Below are 23,959 nucleotides of genomic sequence, written 5' to 3'. Positions count from 1 at the left end.
CATCCCTCCTCCAAGTCTGGTGCAAATTGGTTCAATGTTTTGTTTTATTTCTCTCTCTGTATAATCCTACTACAAACAAACCAACCAACAAATCAACCAACCCAGAGAAAATAGTCAGTCTGCCAAGGCTATGTCAAACAATACCAGAGCAGACATTTATAATGGGTTCCTCCCTATAGCCATGCAGAGCTCCAGTCCAGCCATCCCTTCCCCTTCACCGAGTTTGGTGCATATCAAATAAACCTGCTGACAAATTAAAACAACCACTTTTTTAGGCAGAGATAATAAATTAGTGGAATGATACGCACAAAATTACACAGTACTTTGACATGTGAAATACCAACGAAACCAAATGAAACGCTGTCATGCCTCATCATGTGACTCATGTCATTTGTAAAGATGCTCCCGTAAGCTCACATTACACAACCCATATGCATTTTTTCATAATCTCCACACTTCCTTCTCCTACTTATGTGTGCATTTAACCAACTAGTATTGTATGAGGCCGACTGTAACTGTCACGAGGAACAAATGACTCAATGGAATGAAACATAATAGCATTTCCATTTCAACAAATTACCCCTGACATCCCCGAGGCCACTCTGAATTTTTACCACATTAAGAAATGGATAATATTGTGGGTTTTTGTCAGGGTGGGCTGTTATTATACTATTAGGCAACTTACTTGATGTTAAAAGTGAAGATACACAGCACAGGCCTCATTCAGAGATGAGCAGCAATAATGGCTATATGGAAGAGTTATGCAAGATATTATAATATACAAATGCAAAGTATGCAAAACAAGTAGCAGGTATGGGATGTATAATAGAAGCTGGCCAAGTGCTCGGCGCTGTCAGCCAGTGACAAGCTCCGTGTCACCACACTTGACTCTGTCTGCAGGGGCACAAGGGCTCTGTATTATTCCCCTTGCATGGACAACACTGTATAACCTCACTTCCTGGACAGAGAGAGACACAGAGAGAGAGGTGGGTGTGGGTGTTTTGTGGAAGTTGATGGGTTTTTTCTTCTCTTTGCCATTTTTGTTTTGTGTAAATGTTAGCATACTTACACACTTATCATTTCGTTTGTGTTTACAAGTGTCAGCTATGCAGTCCCTGGAGGCTCCTCCACCATTGTAATCATTATTATACTATACAGTGTTAGCCCTGCATGCTGCACTAAGCTGCTTTCACCTCACAGCCCACTTCAATAGGCTAACAAGACGACAGGTGAGCTTTCATTGAAACATACACCACTACAAGTATAAATTAGAGCAACATTAAGTCTTAAAAAAAGAGAGAAAGTTTGCTTTTCTATTGGATAAAACCTGTTTGAACATGCACAGAGCTGCATGAGCACGCTGTCAGTTAATACGCCACTGGGTAGCCTGCTATGCATGTCCCATTAAAAGAAAAATTAAATAATATAATGTTAATTTCGAGCATTTTATCATTTTAACTACCCGTCCTGTTTCCATTGTGGAGATAAGTTCATAGCTGGATACGAAATGTTGTTACTCACTTTGCATCGGAGGTCGGAGTTGAATCGGCTCCTTCGCGATACAAACTTTTCACTTCTGTTTATCTTCCGCTTTTGAAAAAACAAAAAGAAAGAGAAAGAAACACCGCCGTTTTTGTTTTTTGTCTTTTTTTCCTTCTCTTCTCCTCGTTTACCCTCCGTAACTCATCCCCCCCGCTCTCTGTTAGTGCCTTTCTCCCGGACACAACCTTTCAAAAATGTTACGCCGCCTCGGCTTTCTCTCCACAAGACAGATAAACGCTCCCGTCCAAGGCGCTGACTTGGAAACGGTTTGTTTGTTTAGACACAACGTTAGCGTGCGAGCGTGTGACGTACACGACGCTGATCTGAGATCTGTACCGAACGGGGCTTTCGCCGCAGGCCCCGCCCCCTCCGTGCTCTCATTGGTCAGAATTCTTTAGGGCGTGTTCAGTTGTTTAATAACTGTATTTTCATTGGCTCCTAGCGCTGTCAATCATCGGCTGACGCTTCCATCGTAAAATCGCTCATCCGCAGTCAGGAGAAAACAAAACAACCACACTGAAATTGTGTTTATTAAACAACTGCATTTCACAAACAGCTACTGAAGTTGGTGGGATGTTATATACATATATTTATTTATTCTTTTTTTTATTTTTATGAAGTTATAGGCTATTTGCCTTCATTTCCTTCCCCTCCTACACATTTCAAACTAAGCTATAAAATGTAGTAATTTTATAATTTTTGAGAATTTCATATTTCAGATCCAAGCTTGCACTTATGGAGTATTTGTCAAGCTTTAGGCCTCTAGCTATGGAAAATACATAGTGACAACGAAGATCCGTAATGTTTGGAAAATAGCAAAATAATCAACTTAACTATTTATTTATTTTTTAGAAAAAAATATTCTATCATCTTGAAGATAGAAGGTCTTGTTATGTAAGCCTGTATTTGCTGGGTAAGTTGTGCTGCTTTAGCAGTATGTAAAAGTGGGTTGATACCTCCCCCTACAGGTCAAGTGTAAGAGAGAAAGCAACAAGTGCTCAAGGACAAGAGAAGACACTTTGCAGAAGATGTGCGTTAATTTCCTACTCTTGAAATACAATTAATAGGCTACATGAATCAGAATGAATCTTAAAACAGCTGCTTTGCAGCCATGTTCAAGGGTAGTTCAAATACTGACCACTTATTTGTGAGAAACCACGGACTTAGGAAACATCATATTATTATCAGACTGAGCAGATGAACTCACAAAACCTGTTTCTAACCATGTATGTGTGTGTGTGTGAACAAGTTCCAGAAATGTGCTAACAATAGATGCACCCCTTTTCCGTGCCCCCTTGTCCCCACATTAAAGTGCGTTGTGTGCCAAAAACGCTGAACTGCAGCTTCTTTTGTGCTCACCCTGGGATATGATGAGGGACATATTGTCTGGGAACAATGGAGCCCTACAGCCCTCTTCTGACAGATACTCACTCTGAACCACTGATACAACCTTTTCAAAGCCACAAATTTGAGAAGAGGCTGCTTTGCATGCACTCTCAGTTTCATATGTTTCATATCCCAAACTGTGGACTTGTAAAATGATCCACATATGCACTTATATGCCTCCCAGCTATTTAATTTGTGGTTATATTTAACAAGTCTATTATATATTTATATAGAATATATGTATATCTATTATAATTTTCTGCTATCCATCTTTTATTTCAGCTACAGACAGACAGTACAATTGAAGTAGGCTACTAAAAATCTGTGTGAAAATTCAAAATGTGACTTTAAAATCACTTAAGTTTATTATGGTATTCTGTGTAGCAAATATATTAATTGGAATAATAATTACATAATCCTTGTTTTGGAAAATCTCTTGATAAAGGTTTCCTGCGATATTCTAATAAAACCACTAGATGACAGCAGAAAACAAGTCACTGCCTGCTGTCAGTCTGTAAAATATTAATATTATGATGTTCATAGCGTTTGGTTCTTTGCTAAATGAACATATATTGTTTCATCAGTCAATTAAAAGTATTTTTAGAAAAAGAAAGTAACAATTTATTCGATGCAGCAGCTCGATAAAACAGGTTTACAAGTTATTTTTGCAACTGTTCGGCTCTAGCCAGTGTGACCCGGATGTTGCCATCAGAAACGGAGAGGTGGGTTGCCATGTCCGTACACAACCCACATTTTATCAATCGTTTTTGATGGCTATTTCCTAAATACTGGATTGAAATCGATTTATAATGGGCAAAATCTCAATACCTGACAAGTAAAAACTGATATAAGCGAGTTTTGACAATCTATTTTAAATTATTCAGTGTTATAACCTCAGTGTGAATTCAGCAACAAAAAAAGAAAAGCAAAAAGCTGCTGCTAAATTAAAAATAATAATTATAATGAGGTTTTATATATAAGAATTAAACATAATAGAGCGTTATATATAAGCAACAAAAATCTCACGTTGTTATTATTTTTTTAATTCCATCACATTAAACTTTTCCTACAGTGCAGAGACTTTTTTTTTTTTTTTTTTTTAGAGGAGGTGAATGTGGAATATCTGGCAACCCGCAGCACCACGGCTCCACTCACTGCTACGTTTTCTCGGCAGATAGAGAGAGACGCTGCTGTGCTGTGCTGCCTGTGTGTCTGAGTGGGAGATGGACTGAGGAGTGAGGGCGCTCTTCTCTTCCGACCAGTGCTACCGATAGATAGCATTGAGATACCCACCATAAGCTAGGCTAAAAAAAAATAATAATAATAACGATTTCAGGTCGCTGAATCAACAAGAAAACATAGTTACCCTTATCAGTCTTTCACATCCCACTCCAAACACACTAACACGGCATTGATGGTAATGTATGCAAGGAAACAACCGAGACTCGGCGATGGGTAAACATCTTTTTTTATTTTATTTTTTTATTTTAACGTTACTTATTCAGATTTTTTTCCTTTTCCTCGTATAGTAGCTACGCTTTGACAATCCGCCATTTTTTTTTCAACTGAAACCAAAATAAGTGTCTGGAAACTTGTGCTGTTGTTAAAGCTGTTGACACACTTTTTCCTCAACTGTTTCTCTTACTTTTTAAGCTCATAATTGTTCTCTTTTTTATATATTTTTTCTTGCAGGTGCGACCGAAGAGATTCTCAGCCCTATCAGGTACTTGTTAGCTTCACCGTAGCCTGTTAGCATAGCTAGTAAATCAGATTAAAATGGATGGACACTCTAGCTCAGGCTTTGGAGAGCACAACAGGCCCCAACAACGGGGAAAATAACGCGAAAAGTACATGTTTTTTGTTTTAAAATAACACACAAGAGCTGTAAATATCCCCTAACGTAAATATCTTAAAGTAAACTGAATGTTTTCGTCGAAATGAGCCGTTTAAAAGAAGGCACAGGACGAGTTTTTATTGCTAATCATAGCCTGTTAGCTGCTAGTTAGCTTGCTTGTTAGCTAGCCCAGTCCGATTAGGGCCTGACCGCAGTCTGTCTGTCATTTTAAGGGATATAGCTAGCTAAGCTCTCAAAACATCAAACTACTCGAAATATATACGGCAAACAAATATGTTAACGTCGAGTCCCAATTCAGTTAATTGGCAGCAAAGTTGAGCAATACAAGTTGGACTGGTTAAAACGTCCTGTTTACATCGTCATTATCAGAAATTATAAATGTGTCAGTAGACATTAATGTGTTGTTTTCAAGAGAGAGACTACTAAATAGCCACACTGGCATAGCTGTGATTGAAAATAATAATAATATATTAGAGAATTGACAAGTAAATATGCTTCTGCTGCATGTTCCTTAGGGTAAAATAAAATAAAAGCTTCATAATTAAAACATTTTGCTCTGATCAACCTGCAGCTGAGCAATTCAGATCGTGACAAGCTTGTGTACTGATAAATTTTAACTGGCAATAAACATTGTCATTGTCACTGTAACCCATTTTCAAGATGAGCAGCTCCATCCCTTGGGATAAAATAATTAAACATCACATCAATCTAAAACCTTTTTAATGGAGCTGATAGAGACATAAACAGTGTTTCTATGAGGTTTTCAAAGTCTCAAAGACAACTCATGTATGAAGCACTAATAAAAACAGGTTTAATCTCAAAAACATATCAAAGTTTTGTGAATCATTGTGAACTAGGTGAATGGTGATTATTTCTCCAGATATCTAATATATCACAGCTTTGACGCATGTGCCCAAATGTTCAAGTTAATTTGAGAAGCTAAACGAGACCCTCTGATGATCTAAGGATGAACACATGAGATGGTAGACCCTAGTGAAGAGTGTTTCTATAATTTTGTGTCCACAGACTCTCAAATACTCGTCCAAGAGCCATCCAGGAGGGGACCACCGACATGAAAAGATGCGAGACTCCTCAGATGTCACTCCTCCCTGCAAAATGCTCAGGAGGTCTGACAGCCCTGAAAACAAACACATTGACAGCACAGGGCACGGCAGAGCAAAGGCTGTCCACACACACCGCGCCAGAGACAGGGATGGAGGTGAGACACGGTGGTTATTGACAATAACAGGGGTGCAAGCAGCTTCAAAACAAATAGCTTTCTTTCACGGCTACAGATGAGGCTGTCACATAAGCATGTTAAGGAGGAGGTGGCGGCGATGTTTTTACAACCAGTGCACCGGGTCTAAGATCTTCAACACTGGGGGTCTTTGCAACAGTTTTAAATTCATTCTTTAAATACTCAGATAAAAGCACAACCTTCCTTGATGCTTATTTATGCAATGAAGCTGTAGGTATTTCACCTCTTGCGGTTAAAACAGATGCTCTGATTGACTTTATAACCAGTCAACTGAAATGCACCTGTCAGCAGCTGGTTTAACAGTCATTGTGGGGCATCATGTAGTAATAATAATAACCACAAACCTAGAAGATATGTGAACGTATAAAACCTTCGCTGCAGTGGCATTAATAGAAACAACACACAAGCCTTGTGATCTTATGATCTGTACTCGTTTTCATTTACAGTATGTCAGAAGAAAATTCTATTTCAGTGCTTGAAAATATGGATTTCACCGAAAAGTCTACAGTTTTAAGTTTTCTTGTGCCTTTTAATTATAACAAAACGCTGACATTAGGAAACTGTATTTCTGAAAACAAACAAAACAGATTCACTGGCAGTTATTCAGTCAGATCCATGCATGTGACATAATTGTGGTGAGAGAGCAAGCATTATGATGTAGGTCATAAAGTTACTCGTGGTGGAGAGCAGTATGTTTGGTCGCTACAGTTGATATTTTTTGTTTTGTGGTTTGTTCAGTGATGCATCAGTGAAACTCTTTGCGGACGAACATTGAACTGCTGAAGTTTCTGCTCTGTGTGCAACATCTCTGTCTGTCTCTTGGCACGAGAATATAAAACAACCGAGGCTGTACTAACAGAGAGGCCCATGGGGTTGGATGTTTTGTAGATCAAGAGTTAGAAAATATGACTCTGAGGAACACAATGAAGGTGGAGGAATTTAACTTTTTTTTTTTTAGCTTTTTGAGACTGATGTTGTGTCTTAGGCTTCCGACACTGTCCGATTCAAGATGGATTTTAAATAAAAGTTTTATTACATTGGCAGAGCAATCCACTGCTCTGCTGTTTTGTGCACCCTGCAAGAATTTAACCTACAAATGTGTCGTGACATTGCAGGTCAAGTGGTTATGGATAAAATGCAATAAAGTTAATGAAAAGAGAGTAACGTATGATCAAAGCAGGACAGCGATCCCTTTCATAACAGCTGAGAACATACAGACGACCAAACATGGTGTAAGCTGCAATGATATCATAAAATACACATGGACGATTATTTTCTTAAACTGACACAACATCCAGTAAATTCAATCAAAGTTAATGTGAAAAAAGATTTGCCATTATCTCCTAAGATGTATCTCATTTCCAAGTTGAGTCACACAAATGTGAAAACAGATGAGTCAGTAATGCAAATCAGTATTAGCGTGCCTATCTGCAGTTTTGTTATTGTAACCTTGTAAATGGGCGTTGGGTTTGAATTTAAGAACGAGCCGTTTTGTAAATATAAGCTTCACAGTTTAACGCTTCTACCGGACCTATAGACGACAGAAGGCGTTGGGGTTGACGTGATCTACCTGCACTGGACGGTCTCTCTTCCACGTCTCTGAGGGGCTTTTGCGCATCTTCGGCTTCATTGTTTTGGTTTTCTGGCCCCACAGCTTTTACTGTTGTGGTTGACTCACCACTGTCATCAGTCCTGTTTCCAGCCGCAGCAGCAGCAGCAGGCAGCTGTTCTCACCAACCAAGCTCTGCTAGACTCGGTGTTCCCTTTATCTGCCCGGCATTTAAAAAAAACAACAAAACAAAACAAAACAAACGGCAACCAGCTCGTGAACAGAGCAGAGCATGTAGTCGCAGCTGTTTCTCAGAAATCGGTGAAGCCCAAAACAGAGCGAGAAGAAGAGTGAATATAAATCACATGGCAGCTCCTCTCACTGCTCCAAACCAATAGTGTCTGCTTTAAATGAAGCTGTAAAATCAATTCTCATAACGCTATATAAAGCTGTTACATGATAAATTGAGGCGTTGCAGCTCAGCATCCACTAGTACGTATATGATCTATTATATTTGACATATTTAAACCCCAAAAGTTTAATCACTGCTAACCAGCCCATTGTTAACAGTTGAACAGCTGGCCCGTTTCTGCCCTGCAGTCTCAGTGAGCTTTACGTTTTGCCACATGTACCAGTTCTGCACCAGAGTAGAATAAGATCCTCCGTCACCAGCTGCAGCCCATGACGGTGGAGTTTACGGTGAGAGAGGCAGACTGGGAAGCAGCCGAACTTCCTAATAAAGTACTTGGATGTACCACCTCATAAATAAACAACGCTGTCCAAATGAAAACAGTTTGTAAATAGTAGATGGCAACGGGGGTGAAGCACACAAATCACACCGACCACTTTTAACTGGGCAGGAAAGGAAAAAAAATCATTGCGCAGAGTGAGAAACCCTCTGCGTCAGATACATTCAGTAAATATTTTACATTTCCTACAGGTTAGGTAATTACAGAGCTCAGCTGTACCTTTGTTAGATTATATACAGATGTTCATTAAGACGTGGATGCTGTTGGTTTTGTTGAAGTGCTACCGAACAAACAGCTTCAGCATCAGAGCAGCACAGGTTCGATTTAGCTGGTTAGAGATTAGAGATTTTCCTCTCCTCCGCCTTTCATCACTGATGGTCTCTGAGCTTGTTGTTGCCCGTTGGAGACGCCACAGCCTCGTCTCTGTGAAGTTAATCTTTGCATTTTTAAAGACATGTGAGAAACTTCGCTGTAAACTGCAGCAGCGTGACAGGCGTCACATCATTTGACATGTGACATTTGACACCCGTAACACACACATGAAGGCACACTGGCTGCTTTGTGCAGATCCACAGAGTAAATGTTAAAGATTGCTCTTATACTTTTCATGGGGTTTTAAAGATGTGTTTGTGCTGGATCAAATCGCTGTACAGACTGGTATAAAACAATGTGCGCTGCCTCTTTGAGCCGCTTTTCCTGTTATGAACCTGTTGCATGTTCAGTTCTTTCTTTAAAAGGATAAAAAAAAAAGGTGTTAGAAAAGTCCAAACCACACAAGCCCATTAGTCTAATTTCAGCCACAGGTTTATAGTTTATACATCCGTCGGCTTCCTTCTTAAAACTGATCGTTAATTGCAATCTGGAGAATGTGTCTTCAATTATAAAACTTTGTCTTCAAAGCGAAAACTGCCATCTGTGAAGCTGAGGATGGGGTACTGTAATCGCGTGCTCTTAATGACCGTGCTGCAGCTGCGAGGACATTAAAGCGGTGACATAGTGTCACAGGCGACTTCAAGAGGATGTTTTAGTTTTATGTATTTATTTGTAATTAGTCTCGTCTGGTTAACAGGGAGAGATGTGGAGTTGAATTCACAAATATAACTGAACAATATCAGTGACTGACTGGGTTGAGTGAGTGATCAAAGCTCCACCATTGGTCAGTTAAGAGACACATGATTGAGATGGAGACTCCTCATTGGCTGTTATTGTTTTATATTGGGAGGGTGTGTACAACCTGCAGTTTTGGACAATTTAGTACATTTAGAGACTTTTAAATAACTTTTTGGACGAACTCTGATGACTAGTGCTGCCCTCAGTGTGTGTGTGTGTGTGTCTGTGTGTGTTTCTGCTGGTCAATAAGGCTGCGTTCACACTGCAGTTACAACTGACCTGAATCCGACTTTTTTATTTGCTCAAATGTGACTCATATCCGATTTTGCTTTTGACAGTGTGAACAGCACAAATCGAATCAGATTCAGGCCACTTTGGCCGCGTTCAGACAGCCAGGCGATTTTTAGCCCATCCTGATTGGAACCGGATGACTCTTTTGAGGTCTGAACAGTTCCAAATCACATGAAATCCGATTTTTGCAAAACGGATCGAAACCACCTTCGGGAGGTAGTTTCAAATCGCATTTGGACAGATGCGTCTCAGTCTGAACAGCTCCAAACACGCCGATCGGTTTTGACTGTCCGTGACGTCACTCTCCGCGGCGCTGTCACTGTGTTACAGGTCCCGTGAGCTCCAGTTAAATATCCATTTCCTTCTTGTTACTTTTCTTTTATAGCCTAGAAATCTAGCTGCACCCTAGCGGCAGCAAATATATTTGCTCCGTAGGTGGGTCTAGAAACGAGCCGTAGGAACTTGTTGAGTCTCGAACACCGTTTGTGTTCACCAATCACAGCGCTCTATCTGTTTAGAGAGTCATTGGGCGGGTTTAACGCCATGACAATATACATTTTAATTGGCTTGTCAGGCTAATGTCATCCTGCTCTTTGCTCTGATTGGTCGTAGCGCTACCCTATTGGTGCAGAGGCAGTTTGAAAGACTACCGACCGAGGTCTACCGGTCGTTGCCAGGTTTTACATTTTAATGATATAGTCTGGCTTGTCAGGCTATTTCTTTTATGCAAACTACCGTGTTGTTGGCAACAGGAGTGACGGCGACGGCGCGCTCCCAGTTCTGGGGTGCTGGAGTTTCCTGTCTCTGTGGCTACACGCACACACACCAGTCTCTGGTACACGTACACACACACACACACACCAGGCGGGCTGAGGTTGAAACTAGCGGAGTCGTGCGGCTGCAGCACTGGGCAGATCACTGTGCTGTAGCGAGAGTAGCCGCCGCGTCCGGGAGGCATCGCCTGTCACATACGGCGTAGCCTCCGCTCCGACGTCGTTGCTACAGCAACCTATCAGATCGGTCAATAATGTGGCCCAGTCTGAACAGAGCCAAATGCGATTTGGACACTTGTCAACACAACAGTGTGGACAGTCAGCCCTAAAAATCGGATACGAGAAGGAATCAGATTTGAATCAGATTTGCCTGCAGTCTGAACGCAGCCTTTCAAATGTGGTCCTGAATCAGATTCAGATCAGATTTTTTCCAATGCGACCGCAGTGTGAACAGCTAAGGTGGATTTGATGCAACTTTACGTCACTTAACAGTGTTTACTCTAGGTTTTGACCACACATACACACATAGCAATAAAAAAAAAACGGCTCGATAAAACGTTGGATAATTTGGCGAGCAGCGGCATGTGTTTACCGACAACAGAACAGCTGTAGTGAGAACGCGAGCGCTGAAGGAGAGGAGATTATAAATAAAAAGGGACACGTGGTGTTAAACTTATAAATAAATAAAGGATATAAACTAAAGTAATGGTAGCCTAACTGAAACCAAAATACAGAGTTTGGCTCTTTTTCTTCATCTTTTCCTCTTCAGCAGCTTCTTAGACATTTTCCAGCTTCCATTTCACAGACATTTAGAAATAAAAGTGAAAATACTCATTCCCTCTATGTTTCCTGTACAATAGCTCCTGCGCCTGGCGTTGTTATTGTTCTTTTGCGCATGCGGGTCAGTTCGGCACCGCAAACCGTTCACACTGGAATCTGATATAGGCCACATTTTAGATATGATTAGTAATGTGAACAGCCAAACAAAAAATCGAATCTAAGCAAAAAAAATCTGAATTGAGCATTAAGACCTGCAGTCTGAACGTAGCCTAAGCGTCAAGCAGAGGTTGTGTGTGAAATAAAATAACAATATTCTGCTGTTACTAACTTTTTATGTAGGTGAATATTTGAAAATTTAGAGAATAATGTTTGTGAACATCAGGATTTCAGCAGCAGCTTGGAAGCTAAACACGTAGCATCACCAGGACATGTAAATAAAAACAGCTTTGTTGTTAATTTAGATAAATTATTTAGAGAAAATGAGGAAAGCGAACAGATGTAGAGCCGAAAGCACATAACACTTAATAGGATGCGACACCCATGTTATCAGATGTGTAATTTATTTTGCAGTGTTTGTCTAATAAATATCCAGTGAACAACACTCTGAGCAGCAGCTTTTCATATTCCTCACTTGTACGAGTGGGATTCACCGTCCGAACTCTGTTAACTGTACAAACGCTCGTCAACTCGCTCGTCTCAGCCTGATAAATGCCTCCTGGTCGTGACATTTGTGAGAAAATGACCTGTAAAAGGCCACCTGTCGGATTGTAGTCAACTTCATTCACAAAACGTGGTTAAATATTCAAGATTAAAGGATAATTTTCGTTTTTTACAACCTGGACCTTATTTCTAGCATAAAATATGATCATTCTACTCACCCAGACAACTTTGGTGTCATTTGGAGTTGTTTTGACGAAATTAGCCCCAGTGGAGCGGCGCGTATATCCGTATAATGCGAGAGCACGGGGCACGCAATGCAGCCTCTAAATAACATATTATCCGCCGCAAAACTCACTCATTTCGCCAATATTTTGTCATGATACACTAGTGCTATTCCCCTCCGAGCCCGTGGTGGCATGTTATCAACATGCTGCGCCTGTAGGTTGACTACTAACGTCTTATCTGGATGATGTCATCTCCGACCGCTGCCCCGGCGCGGCTAACTTGCTACGGCTAATGCTACGTTCGTTTCTGCGTGTTTCTGACTTGTCAGAACAAAATGAGCAGCTGGATGAAGTTCAGCTTCCACAGGCTTCCTCTCCTCAACCTGGACTCACTAAAGCTCCGGCTGGTTGAGATAAAAATGGACCTGAATCCCGAAGCTGAATGATTATTATCAGAATGAGCCGGGCAGCGGTCGGAGATGACATCATCCAGATCAGAGGTTAGTAGGTCAACCTAGAGACCCCGGATGTTGATAACATGCCACCATGGGCTCGGAGGGGAATAGCACTAGTGTATCATGACAAAATATTGGCGAAATGAGTGAGTTTTGCGGCGGATAATGTGTTATTTAGAGGCTGCATTGCGTGCCCCGTGCTCTCGCATTATACGGATATACGCGCCGCTCCACTGGGGCTAATTTCTTCAAAACAACTCCAAATGACACCAAAGTTGTCTGGGTGAGTAGAATGATCATATTTTATGCTAGAAATAAGGTTCAGGTTGTAAAAAACGAAAATTATCCTTTAAATCTGTTTGTATGAGTGCTTTATTCACAAGGCTCATCGACTTTGGAAACAGGTTTTAGAAAAGGTTTTAGATTGATGTGATGTTTAATTATTTGTATTATTTAAATTGCTCAGTTGTAGATTGATCAGAATAAGATGTTTTAATTATGGAGCTTTTATTTTACCCTAAGGCACGTGCAGCAGATTGTGGTAGATGCTGTTTGTGTTTGTGTCTGCGGTGCTCGGTTGTGTCTGCTGAAGGTGAGAAAACCTCGTCTTTCATCGGAGCGTGTCCTTCCCTTGTTGTGGTCCCCCTCGCTGCCATATAATTATATTCCTGAAGCAATTCAAAAAATGTTACAAATGTCAAAATGGGTGGCCGAGGTTTCATTTGAAGCATCCAATAATAGTCGGTGCAGCCTAACCGAGAGGATGGGATGGGGATGAGCACGAGCAGGTTCAGTCCTGCCGTCTGATTACTACACTTTCTGGTTCCCATACCTGTGGTGGTGGCGGCTGAATTATTCTCACGGCTATTGAAAGAGACTGGGACAAGATGTTTTAATGGAGGTAAATGGGCGTAGCAACCGTTCAAATTAAAGCAGCTGCATTAATGAATATAATAATGTATATCACCGTGTAATTTTAGTTATTGAAATGTTAGTGAAGTGCCACTGTCATAACCAGATGTTCTGGGAAAATCCTGTAAAAGATAATGTCATGTCGAATCGGACGGTTTTGTGAACTTCCAATAACTCCCCACCCAACAGCTCAGAAAATATAGAACTATACAAACCAGCATTGTATAACCAGGGATGTCACGATTATGGATTTTCTTGGGACGATTTTTGTCAGAGAAATAATCATAATTGAGGAATCTTTACAATTAATTAACCGTGGTGTTAAATACAAGTAATCGTGACAAACTTTATATACAACATATACTCACTGCTTGTCAATACAAAATGATTAATTTGTGAGTTTCTTTACATCACATTTGACACAATATCACATTGATTTCAACAGATATGAAACGAAACTTACACAAAAAAGAATTTATGTTTGTTTGCATTGTTGAGTGATTACACATTACCCCCAATTTCCTCCGACTCCAGCTCCAATGTGAGCACCGGAGCAATTCGCTCCCACTGCGTCTCTGGTCATTCATAGCATGCGTAGTAAGTCTATTTTTGTCGGATCACGCAGCCATTACGTATCAATCCACACTGATAGATCGGAAGTCAAACGCACAGAGCATCCGGTAAATTGACGAGTCATCAATCGGTCAGAAGGTCCTAAAACTCACAGGACGTCATGGATGAAAAAATAATAATCATGGACAACGTTTTATGATAAAACACATCTGTTCTACACGAACACGAACGGAAAGTAAAATGAATAAATCGCAGAGTAACGTTGAACAGCAGAACAACCTCAGAGAGGCAAAGTGATCCGTTGTTTTCATGTTAATCTCACTTTATACACGGCTGTTACCACGATAGCTCGTAGTTCTCCAGCTGCTCTGGGCTCAGGAGACGCAACGCATCCAGTGGGTGAGGGTTTGGTTTGGTCTGGTTTGGTTTGGCAAACAGAGCTTAACCATGTTGCAGTCTGAACTGAGCGCAGACAGAGATGGAGGAAATTGGGGGGTTTAGGGTTTGTTGTTTTCCTCTCGATTGAAACGGTGTCTTCTGAATCATAACAAAAGTCCAACCTGGAGTTAAGTGTCAGATGTGTTTGGTGTAAAATGTGAAGTAATAGAAAACACAAGGAACTCTCGGCCTCTTTTATTTCATCAGAGAAGCTCTCAATGGTTAAAAAAAAAAACGTTTGGGCACAACTGTTCAAAAAGTGACTCCAGAAACTCTCTGTCAGACTTTTATATCCATGAAAAAGACGTGTTACGTTTGTTGTTACTGACCTTATCTTTTCTCGTCCTTGTGTTGTTGTTGCAGGGACCAGTTATTCCCCACAAGAAAACTCCCACAACCACAGCTCCCTTCATAGCTCCAACTCACATTCGAACCCCAGCAAGACCTCAGACACAGTAAGTGACGTCTCTTCTACGATGCACCAAACATTGTTTTTCCTCCACTACAGTGTTTTTTTTTTTAATATTTAGATATATACAGTTTATACAGGAATTTTGCACGGCACAGTTTTAATTGTTTCTTGGCGGTAGCTGTTTCTGTTTCTGCTGCTGCTGCTCAGTAGTTTCACAGTTGTTGCATCAAAGATGTAAAAGCGTTACAAAAATGCACCACCGCTGCTGAGATAACAATGCTCACATCTTGGAAAATGTTATTTCATATTGTTAGAGCAAACCAAGGCTAAATAACTATTCTGACATTGTTCTCTCAATTTCCTCTCTGATTAATTACAATGATTTTTTTTTAATTATTATTTACAGTAAATTGAATTGAATCAGCTAATCTTCCTCTAACATTCAGCAACCAGTTTATCAGGAACACCTAGGTAAAGCTTAATCTCAGTATAATGCAGCAGACCCATCAAGTCTCTGAAATAATAGAGAATAAAGATTTTCATCCAGATAAAAAAAAAAAGCCAGCTGAAGCGATCTGCCTTCAACCCCCAGTCTCTCTTGTAACATTTCAGGTTACATTACAAGCGCTTGCATCAGATCCTCTAAACACACATGCACACACAATTGCTTTTTGTCTGGTCGGCTTCATAAAACCTAAACATTTGCTCCTTTTTTCTTCCTCTTCTTTTTTTTTTTTTTATCTTTCGCAGCCTTACGAACCTGGTGACGACTGGTCAGAGCACATCAGCTCATCCGGGAAGAAATACTATTACAACTGCAGGACGGAGGTGTCCCAGTGGGAGAAGCCCAAAGAGTGGCTGGAGAGGTAGCGCCACTCCTCATAACCTACTTTATATTCTTAATTAGTGTCACATAAGCTGCAACATGGAGAAGATCTGTCCGTATGCATACTTCTACTACAACTCTGTGTGTGTGTGTGTTTCCCCAGAGAACAGAGGCAAAAGGAGGCAACAAAGATTGCAGTTGTCAACAGTTTCCCCAAAGACAGGGACTACAGAAGGGAGGCTATGCAGGCATCGGCAGCCCCCACTGGTTCGAGTAAGTCGCACACTTTTACTTTTACACACACACATTTTGAGGTTTAGTTTAGTTTTATTCAATCTTTTGCACAAATGAACATCAATCACAATCAATCGATCTTCAAAAATGCATTCCCTAGTTCAAACTTACTCATAAACTCATAAATATTACAAAAATCGAAAAGGTGTAGGCTGAAGCTATCCAGTTTATCAGTGCCTAACCCTTTAATTCATAATTTCAGTAAAACCATTAGAGCTCTTCATGGTTTCAGTGTAACAGAGAGAAGCAGATATCTTATAATTAAAGCAGATATCAGCTTCACGGCCGTTTCGGCTAATGCTGCGTTCAAGGCAGGCTTTTGAAACCGTAAGTTACAGCTTCAAGTCACAACTACGACTTGGTAGCGTTCCAGGTAACCCGTAGCTCGTGTTTTTACCATCCTGTTGTCTGTGAAAGTTCCCTATAACGGCCACTCGTAACTTCTAGTGATGGGAATTCCGGCTCTTTTTGGAGAGCCAGTTCTTTCGGCTCGGCTCACTAAAAAGAGCCGGCTCTTTCGGCTCCCAAGTGGCTCCTCAGATTTTATGTTGCTTATCACCAAAATAATGCAAAACTATGTGTAAAATTAATTACTAATGTAAAAAAACAAACATTATATCAAATATTTTCATTTATGCCTTTATTTACTGAACACACTCAACCTTGAATAGAGTGTTACAAAAATAAATTATAAAGTAGGCCTATAAAAAACAAAGTCCAGGGCTCCAGACTAACGTTTCTTTTGCACTTATGGATGAAAACTTCTCATGTCAAAAAAAAAAAATCAAAATCAAAATAATCAATCAAAATTGTCAATGCTGTACATCCTGCATACAGATGTGCCTGTGCAGGTTGTTTGTGGAGCCTGCTCCATATGAGATTTTCACCTTGCACAATCAACACTCTGCCTTTGAACTGCTTACTGCTTATTTAAATGCCCAAATGCCCCCCCCCCCCCCGTCGGACGGTCAGACTGTCAGATGGGGGGAGGATAGCAATTTGAACGCATTAGCGCGATTTAGCGCATTTGTTTATTACTGTCACTACCCTACCTGTCCATGTGCCCGCGTGAGTACCCGCACCAGCTAGAGAGAGAGAGAGGGGGAGAGAGAGAGAGAGAGGTGCTGCCACAGGTTCGTGCTGGATGCACTGGTTGATTAGTTTCGTTTTTACCCCCTTCCCCCGTCGATCTGTGGCTTTCACTACAACAAGCAGAGGAGAGAAAAAAACTAAAACGGCTCCCAATGAGGAGCCGGCTTCCGTCGTTCACTTCAAAGAGCCGGCTCTTAGAGCCGGATCGTTCGCGACCGACACATCACTAGTAACTTCCGACCCGTGAACTCGTACCAGATCGAACTGGTATGACTTCACAGGAAGGAAAAACACAAAGTACGAGTTTCTTTGAACGCACCATGAGTTAGCAGCCCCCGTCCTTGTCAGGCATCAATTGGTCCTCGTGCTACGTCACCACATTCACGCGCATCCCTTGGCTGCACACACAGCCCTTCATGCCGTTCTCTCTCCTCATTGGATAACACTTGTATCCCACAAGGAAAATTTTCTCCTCGGGTTACAGCAGAGCAGAGTGACGGAGAGACTCGTGTTTAGGCTGAAATACTTCATGTAAGTGATTGCTGACGGAAAATAGGACTATTTAGGACTTATATTAACAAAAACATTCCACTGATATCTGCTTTAACAAATGAAGCCATACAGGTGCAGTCAAAACCCAATTGATCAATCCTGTTTATAGCTTTCTATCATACTATGTTTTAATTTATTTTTAAATTGTGTTAGGTTTTTGCTTTGTTTGAGATCCTCTTGCAAGCTATTCCACAGTTTTACTCCTGTATTTATTCTTGGTTGTTCGTTCGTGGTTCTTGGTTGGTTGGTTGGTTGGTTGGTTGGTTGGTTGGTTTGTTGTTGTGTTTTTTTTATCCTTTTTCAATCTGCAGCAGCTGATCTCGATGAATCACAGCTTGTTGTTTACGTTTCTCTAAACTTTTCTTCGTCGGCTGATCCGACATTTGAAAGAAAGAGCGATTTCCGTCTTTGTTTCCAAACTCCTTCAAATCTCAAAGCCTCTAAGCCCTCAGCTAAAGCACCGTTGTTGTTGTTGTAGTTGTTGTAGTTGTTGTTGGTTAGTCAGTCGATGGTGACTGTTGTTGCGCTGACTCTTTGGCTGATGAATCCTAAGGAACTGCTTACCAAAAGACTGAGACTACAAGACAAATGGCTGTTGTGGTTTTTTAAAACGATGCACTGAGGTCTCTGCAATGAAACTAATCTGGTGACCACGATGCTGGACCGAATCCATCAGAGTCTTGGCCCAAGTGGCGTTTACTGTCGAGAGATGAAATGATTGTGTGTGAGAGGGTGATTTACTCTAATCATCTGTCATTAAGATCATTTTAAAAAACATAATTTTTATGCATTTGTGTGTGTGTGTGATTAGGATTGTCGGTGAGTTTTCTAAATCCAATTAGATTTCGACCTCAGATTGTGAACATTAATATTTGATTGTGGGGAAGCAGAGGAAAATAAGCAGCAGCAGCAACAGCGTCGGCAGCAGCAGCGCTACCTCGGCTTTGTGGCGTGGACCTGGGGCCGCTGCACCGACAGACAGAAATCAAATGTAGGTCAAGCTGAAACGAGCAAATAATTCAGCAACAACTGTGTGGTCAGGAGGACAACAACCCGATTCGGCTGCAGATGGAAAGTTTGGGAATAATTTGGACGGTGGAACCTGGAGATGATAAAGATGTTTGCTGATTATTGAAGCTACAGTTTCCTCAGCTCCGATTGTGTTGGTTTATTACCCCTCTTATAGACTTGGATGGACATACGTAGATATTTAAATGGTTCAGACCTGTGTTTTTTTTAATAAAATAATTCAACAATCAGTTTCGAACTACAGCAGGAACATTATGAAAACTGGCCTCCAACTAGAGCCCGACCAATGTTTGATTCTTGAGGCCGGAGTAAAAAAATCCCACAACTTATCAATATAAACATAAATGCACTTTTATTTTTACAATAATCCCTTTGATATGGTTTAAACATTTTGGATTGGAGGCTCAACATTTTACGGTTTAACAATAAATAAGTTTAATTGTTTAAAATGGCCCCAAAACTGCACTGACTGCAGTCATGTTTTAGAAGATGTGAATTTGTTTTCTCCAGTGGTTCAAGGACATTAGGGCTACAACTAACCATTATTTTCATTATCTATTTAATCTGTAGATTATGTAAACGATTAATCGATTAGTTGTTTGGTCAATAAAATGTTAAAAATGTTGAAAAATCAATCAGTGTTTCTCAAACCACAAGACAACGTCCTCAAATGTCTTGTTTTGTCCACAAACCAAAGAGAGAGTCAGTTTATTGTCATAAAGGAACAAAGAAACCAGAAATATTCACATTTTAGAAGCTGAAATCAGATAATTTTGACTTTTTTTTTCTTAAACTAGTTGACGATTAATTTAATAATCAATTATTAATTGTTGCAGCTCTAAAGGACATCATTTCTAAATCAGACCTGAAAAGTTTGAAGACTGTTGTGTTCATATCCTAAAACGTGCTTCCAACAGTGAGAATAGTGGTATAATTGAGTTCAGGGCCACAGGTTGCTTTAAATTTGCGCCGTTTACCCAGCTCTCTGTTAAATTGTTGCTCATTGATCTTCATCCCTTTTCATCCAAATTTAGCCGTTCTCCTCCGCCGTCCTTGAAGTCGCATCAATAATCAGCCTGGGAAATGATTAGTAATTGATATCCGCTGCATAGCGACGCAGTTCTGATTGTAGTCTGAGCATCGTCCTGTGTGTGTATCTGACTGGAAGTAGCCTGTTTCTGTGTAAAGTATCTGTTTTCAATATTTCATCTTTTCAGTCTGTTTCCTCCTGCATTCGCTCTGACACACAGAAACACACACACACTCAGCTTCGTGTCACAGCAGTCGCCTAAAATTAAAGGTTTCACCAGGTCCAGTTTTCTGTTGTTTGAGGAAAAATGTCACAGATCGTATTTACTACAGAGTTTTAATTAACGAGACGACGTCATCAACCTGTTGATGAACACCCTATCGTATTAACCACCACGTTGTTGTTAACGGTTACCTGATTCAGTTGTGTTTGTGTAAACATGCACCCAAAAAAATGACCCCATCGTTTTCTGCATTCATTCATTTGCATTGACCTGCCATCGCCATGGTAATCGCCTCATTTATCACTTCAACGTGGTCGGACAATACCACAGCGGGAAGTCTAAAAGGCGATGTACAAAGCTGCTGCTGCTGCACACACACACACTTTATATACTGTATTTATACTTTATATAATATAAAAATATATTGCCCTTCATTTTGGCAGTTATTGCTAAAAAAGTCCCTGTTTGGTTTGATTTGATTTCTACTTAAATAAAATGTAAAAATGATGATTAGGGCTGGGGGTTGTTAAGAAACTTCGAATCAATATCGATTTTGATTCTTTAGGTCGCAATTCGATTCAATATTGATTTAAATGCTTCGATATCGATTCAGTAATAAGTAGTAATACACAAATAACTCATTACAGTACCTGTTGATAATTTTTAAATTCAAAATAGTGAACTTAAATTATACATATTTCCTTTAGGAAGTTCTAGTTTGACTTGAAATGTAAACAATGTGCTTATTCATAAAATAGTGCAACCATAGTTAAGCTGAGAAAGCGCCATAGCTTCTGAGACTGCATGGTACGTTTTCGTCTGACATAAACAACCGGGAAATAATATATTGTAATGCATTGTGATGTAATTTTTATTGGGCTTGAAAATATGATTTATTGGGCTGGAGCATCCCTGCAGCATATTTTATCTTTATAATGTGATTATGGTTGTATTTTTGTGAAAATTCAGTCCTAATTTCAGAGTTTAATTCATAAACCTTTACCAGTTGTGACTTGAGGAACTTCTTTATTATACTGTGGTGCAATACAATTATTCACTTATATTCTTTAGGTCCTTCAAAGTATCTAGAACTTCTTTTTTTGATGTGCTAATAAGATGAAAAAACATTTGCAACCTTTATCACTGCAAAAGTCAGGGAAAACTTGTCTGACACTGAGGTTAGAAACATCCACAGGTTCGTTTAACGTTGATGTTAATGATCATTAACAGAAGCAGCAGCGTAGAAAACGTCCTGCTGCTGTTTCTGCCTCTTCGTCTTCTCATGTTGTTGCTTCGCTGCTGCTGAGCGTCGCCCTCGGTTGTTTAAGAAAAAAAGTGACAAACGTCGTCTGTGGTTCGTCCCGTCAGCTGTTGCTAATTAATGTTAATTCAGTCAGTGACTTGATGACAGCTCTAAATTAAACTTGGCTTGTTGTTGGTTTGCGTGTGTGTGTGTGTTGCTCTGCACAGCACTGTAATGGTCAAAGATGGTTTGTGAGGGAAGACGCTCCACCCTTTAACAACACTGTAAAACCATGAATGAAGTGATATTTTGGTTCAGAAAGAGTGAGACGTCTTGTTTTATATAGAGTGACTGATATTTGCATGCTAGTTACTGCAACATTTTTTTGAATTTGGGTTTACTTGCACGCAGGGCTTGAAATTAGCGGTCGCCACTCGCCATTTGCGACCCAGATTCCTCTGTGGCGAGACAGATTTTTAGCTGTCTCGCCACTTGGCGAGCTAGAAAAAAAGAGACTCCCAATCTGTTTCCAGGGTTTCCCCAGTGTATTATAAACTTATAGTCACCTGACAACGTCACAACTTAGTCGCGCATAACGGGACATGTCACGGACATCATGTTTATCAGACCGCTGCTTCACAGCTGACCGAGAGGAACGCACCGAGCCCAGTTAACGTGAGCCGAGCCGCGGCTCCAAAAGGCTCAGTCAGCTGGTAGCTGGTAGCTGGTAGCTGTTAGTGGTTAGCACGCCGGAGTCGGTGGTCGGACTATCCGACGGACGGACGGACGGACGGGGGGGTGGGGGGTGGTATTTGAACACTGTACAATCAGCGCGATATAGCGCATTTACAAGCGGCAAAGTGCCAACTGTCCATGCGCCCGCGCGCGTGTGTGCGTGCGTGTGTGCGTGCGTGCGTGCGAGAGAGAGAGACGGCAGGTGGACTGACTGGCAGAGATGAGAGTTGGTGAAGCGCGTGTTTAAAAATTATTATTATACTGTTCTTCTTTGAGTGGAGTGGGATTGTGGGAGGGATAAAAAACTGGGGGGGAAAAACGGAAGAATGGAAGTCTTCTCTGTCATGTTGCTACCTGTGAAATTGCTTCCATTAAAGAAAGTCATCAAAAAAAAGAGCCTGTGGCAGGCCGCCACACAAACTACTGTTATTCTAGAAAAGTTGAAAGGTCATCGTCTACAGAGCACAATTGATTGAGAAGAACAGCTATGACTGCTATGTAACTAGTGACGTCGAAATACAATAGTGAAGCAACTTGTTGGTTTTGGCTAGTAAAAAATCTGTCTGGCGAGTAACTTTTTTGACCTACTAGCCACTTGGCTAGTAGGTCAAAAAGTTAATTTCACACCCTGCTTGCACGTCAGCTATGGGAATATTGCCATTTCCAAATGAATCGGCATATTATGAATCACAGCGTCTGACGTAGGTGCGTTCTTTATCGCCATTACAGTGTTTCCACTCATCCAAATCCATATTTGATAATATTCGGTTTTCTGAAAACAGTAAGCCCTGAAATGACACCTCAAGTTTATATCAGTTTACACATGCAATGCTAATTATAACATGTTTCACTAAGAGATTGGCAGCTGCTGGAAAATGCTGCGTAAACCAGCAGTAGGATTATTAAGTGAGCAGAAACTGCTGTTCACATGGAAATGTCTCATTTGCAATATGATCTTATTTGCTGTGTATGTAGAAAAAAATAGTCAGTGGTTTGGCAACTGGTTAAAATAAGGGAAACAACTGAAGTGTAGTGGCTGTTTTAACTTTTCTAGTCATTTTTAACTGAGGAATTTTATTCTAAGAAATGGAAATCTTGAGCGTTTTAATGCAGTTTTTAGTTTTTAATGACCACTTGTTCACATGGGAAGGTCACGGTGTCGTTTGTGTTTCTAGGAACAATAATAATCAATTAGATTTCATATGGACTGGTGGATATTGTTTATCCAGGAGTCGTACTCTTTCCATCTCTCAGATTGTGCAGGCTCAGAATCTGTTGGACGACCTGCTTGTTGTTTTGTTTTTTTCTTCTTCTTTTTGTTCCTCATGTGGGACTATAAACCTTTTGAAGGTTGTTCTCACTGAGCCAAGTGCTCTGAAATGTTCCATGTATTTTGCATTAGATGAGCCACAAAGAATAATGAAAGTAGCATCCTCCAGCACAAGGCCAGATTTATATTTCACAAGCAGCTGCTGAGACTGAGACTCAGCCAGCGAAAAAATGAATATACATCATCAAGAAGGAACTACACTTATTTCTTTTACGTAACATGTCTGAAATAAACTGAAACTAACTAAAAAATCATACAGTAATGGACCGACATAACAAATAAATACTTTACAGACAACACATGAAAGATAAAAAGAATTGAAAATGAAAATAATTTGATTTTTCATATCCAAAAAGGAGTGGGAAGAAGTGAAACTTATTTACTCCCACCCCCTATTCATAAATTAACTATCAAGCTTCTTTGTCATTATAATCTATATGAATGAATGAATTTGAAAAAGACTAAACAGTCCTTCCTGTTGGTGTTACCTGCCATACAAGTGTGACATAAATAAAACAATTTAAGAGTACTCAACTATATATCGCTCTTCGTCTCATTGCCCAAGCCTTTTCAAGAAATAAAGAAAATGCAAATATGTTCAACTGAAAAAGATGTTTTCGCTTCTCAGCATCGTCTAA

General features: G+C 40.3%; 2 protein-coding genes across 3 annotated transcripts in view; one reads left to right on the top strand and one right to left on the bottom strand.

Annotated features, from left to right (window-relative positions):
- mpp7a (MAGUK p55 scaffold protein 7a) overlaps window positions 1-1,760 on the bottom strand; it is a 165,517-nt gene extending 163,757 nt beyond the window's left edge. For both annotated transcript variants that reach the window (XM_083995638.1, XM_083995639.1), the window contains exon 1: window positions 1,522-1,760. The gene's annotated coding sequence lies outside the window, so the exon portion shown is untranslated. The remainder of the gene's footprint in view (window positions 1-1,521) is intronic.
- Window positions 1,761-4,097: 2,337 nt separating this feature from the next.
- The window catches only part of waca (WW domain containing adaptor with coiled-coil a), a 29,554-nt gene continuing 9,692 nt past the window's right edge, over window positions 4,098-23,959 (top strand). The window contains exons 1-6 of the mRNA XM_083995640.1: window positions 4,098-4,383; window positions 4,621-4,651; window positions 5,810-6,002; window positions 14,919-15,010; window positions 15,718-15,833; window positions 15,957-16,066. Of these exons, the coding sequence (XP_083851766.1) occupies window positions 4,343-4,383; window positions 4,621-4,651; window positions 5,810-6,002; window positions 14,919-15,010; window positions 15,718-15,833; window positions 15,957-16,066 (583 nt within the window). The 5' untranslated portion in view covers window positions 4,098-4,342. The remainder of the gene's footprint in view (window positions 4,384-4,620; window positions 4,652-5,809; window positions 6,003-14,918; window positions 15,011-15,717; window positions 15,834-15,956; window positions 16,067-23,959) is intronic.

Source organism: Trachurus trachurus (assembly GCF_905171665.1).
Source record: "Trachurus trachurus genome assembly, chromosome: 20".
In the NCBI taxonomy this organism is placed as follows: Eukaryota; Metazoa; Chordata; class Actinopteri; order Carangiformes; family Carangidae; genus Trachurus; species Trachurus trachurus.
Note: the sequence above shows the minus strand (reverse complement) of the source record. Positions and strands in the feature narration are given on the sequence as shown.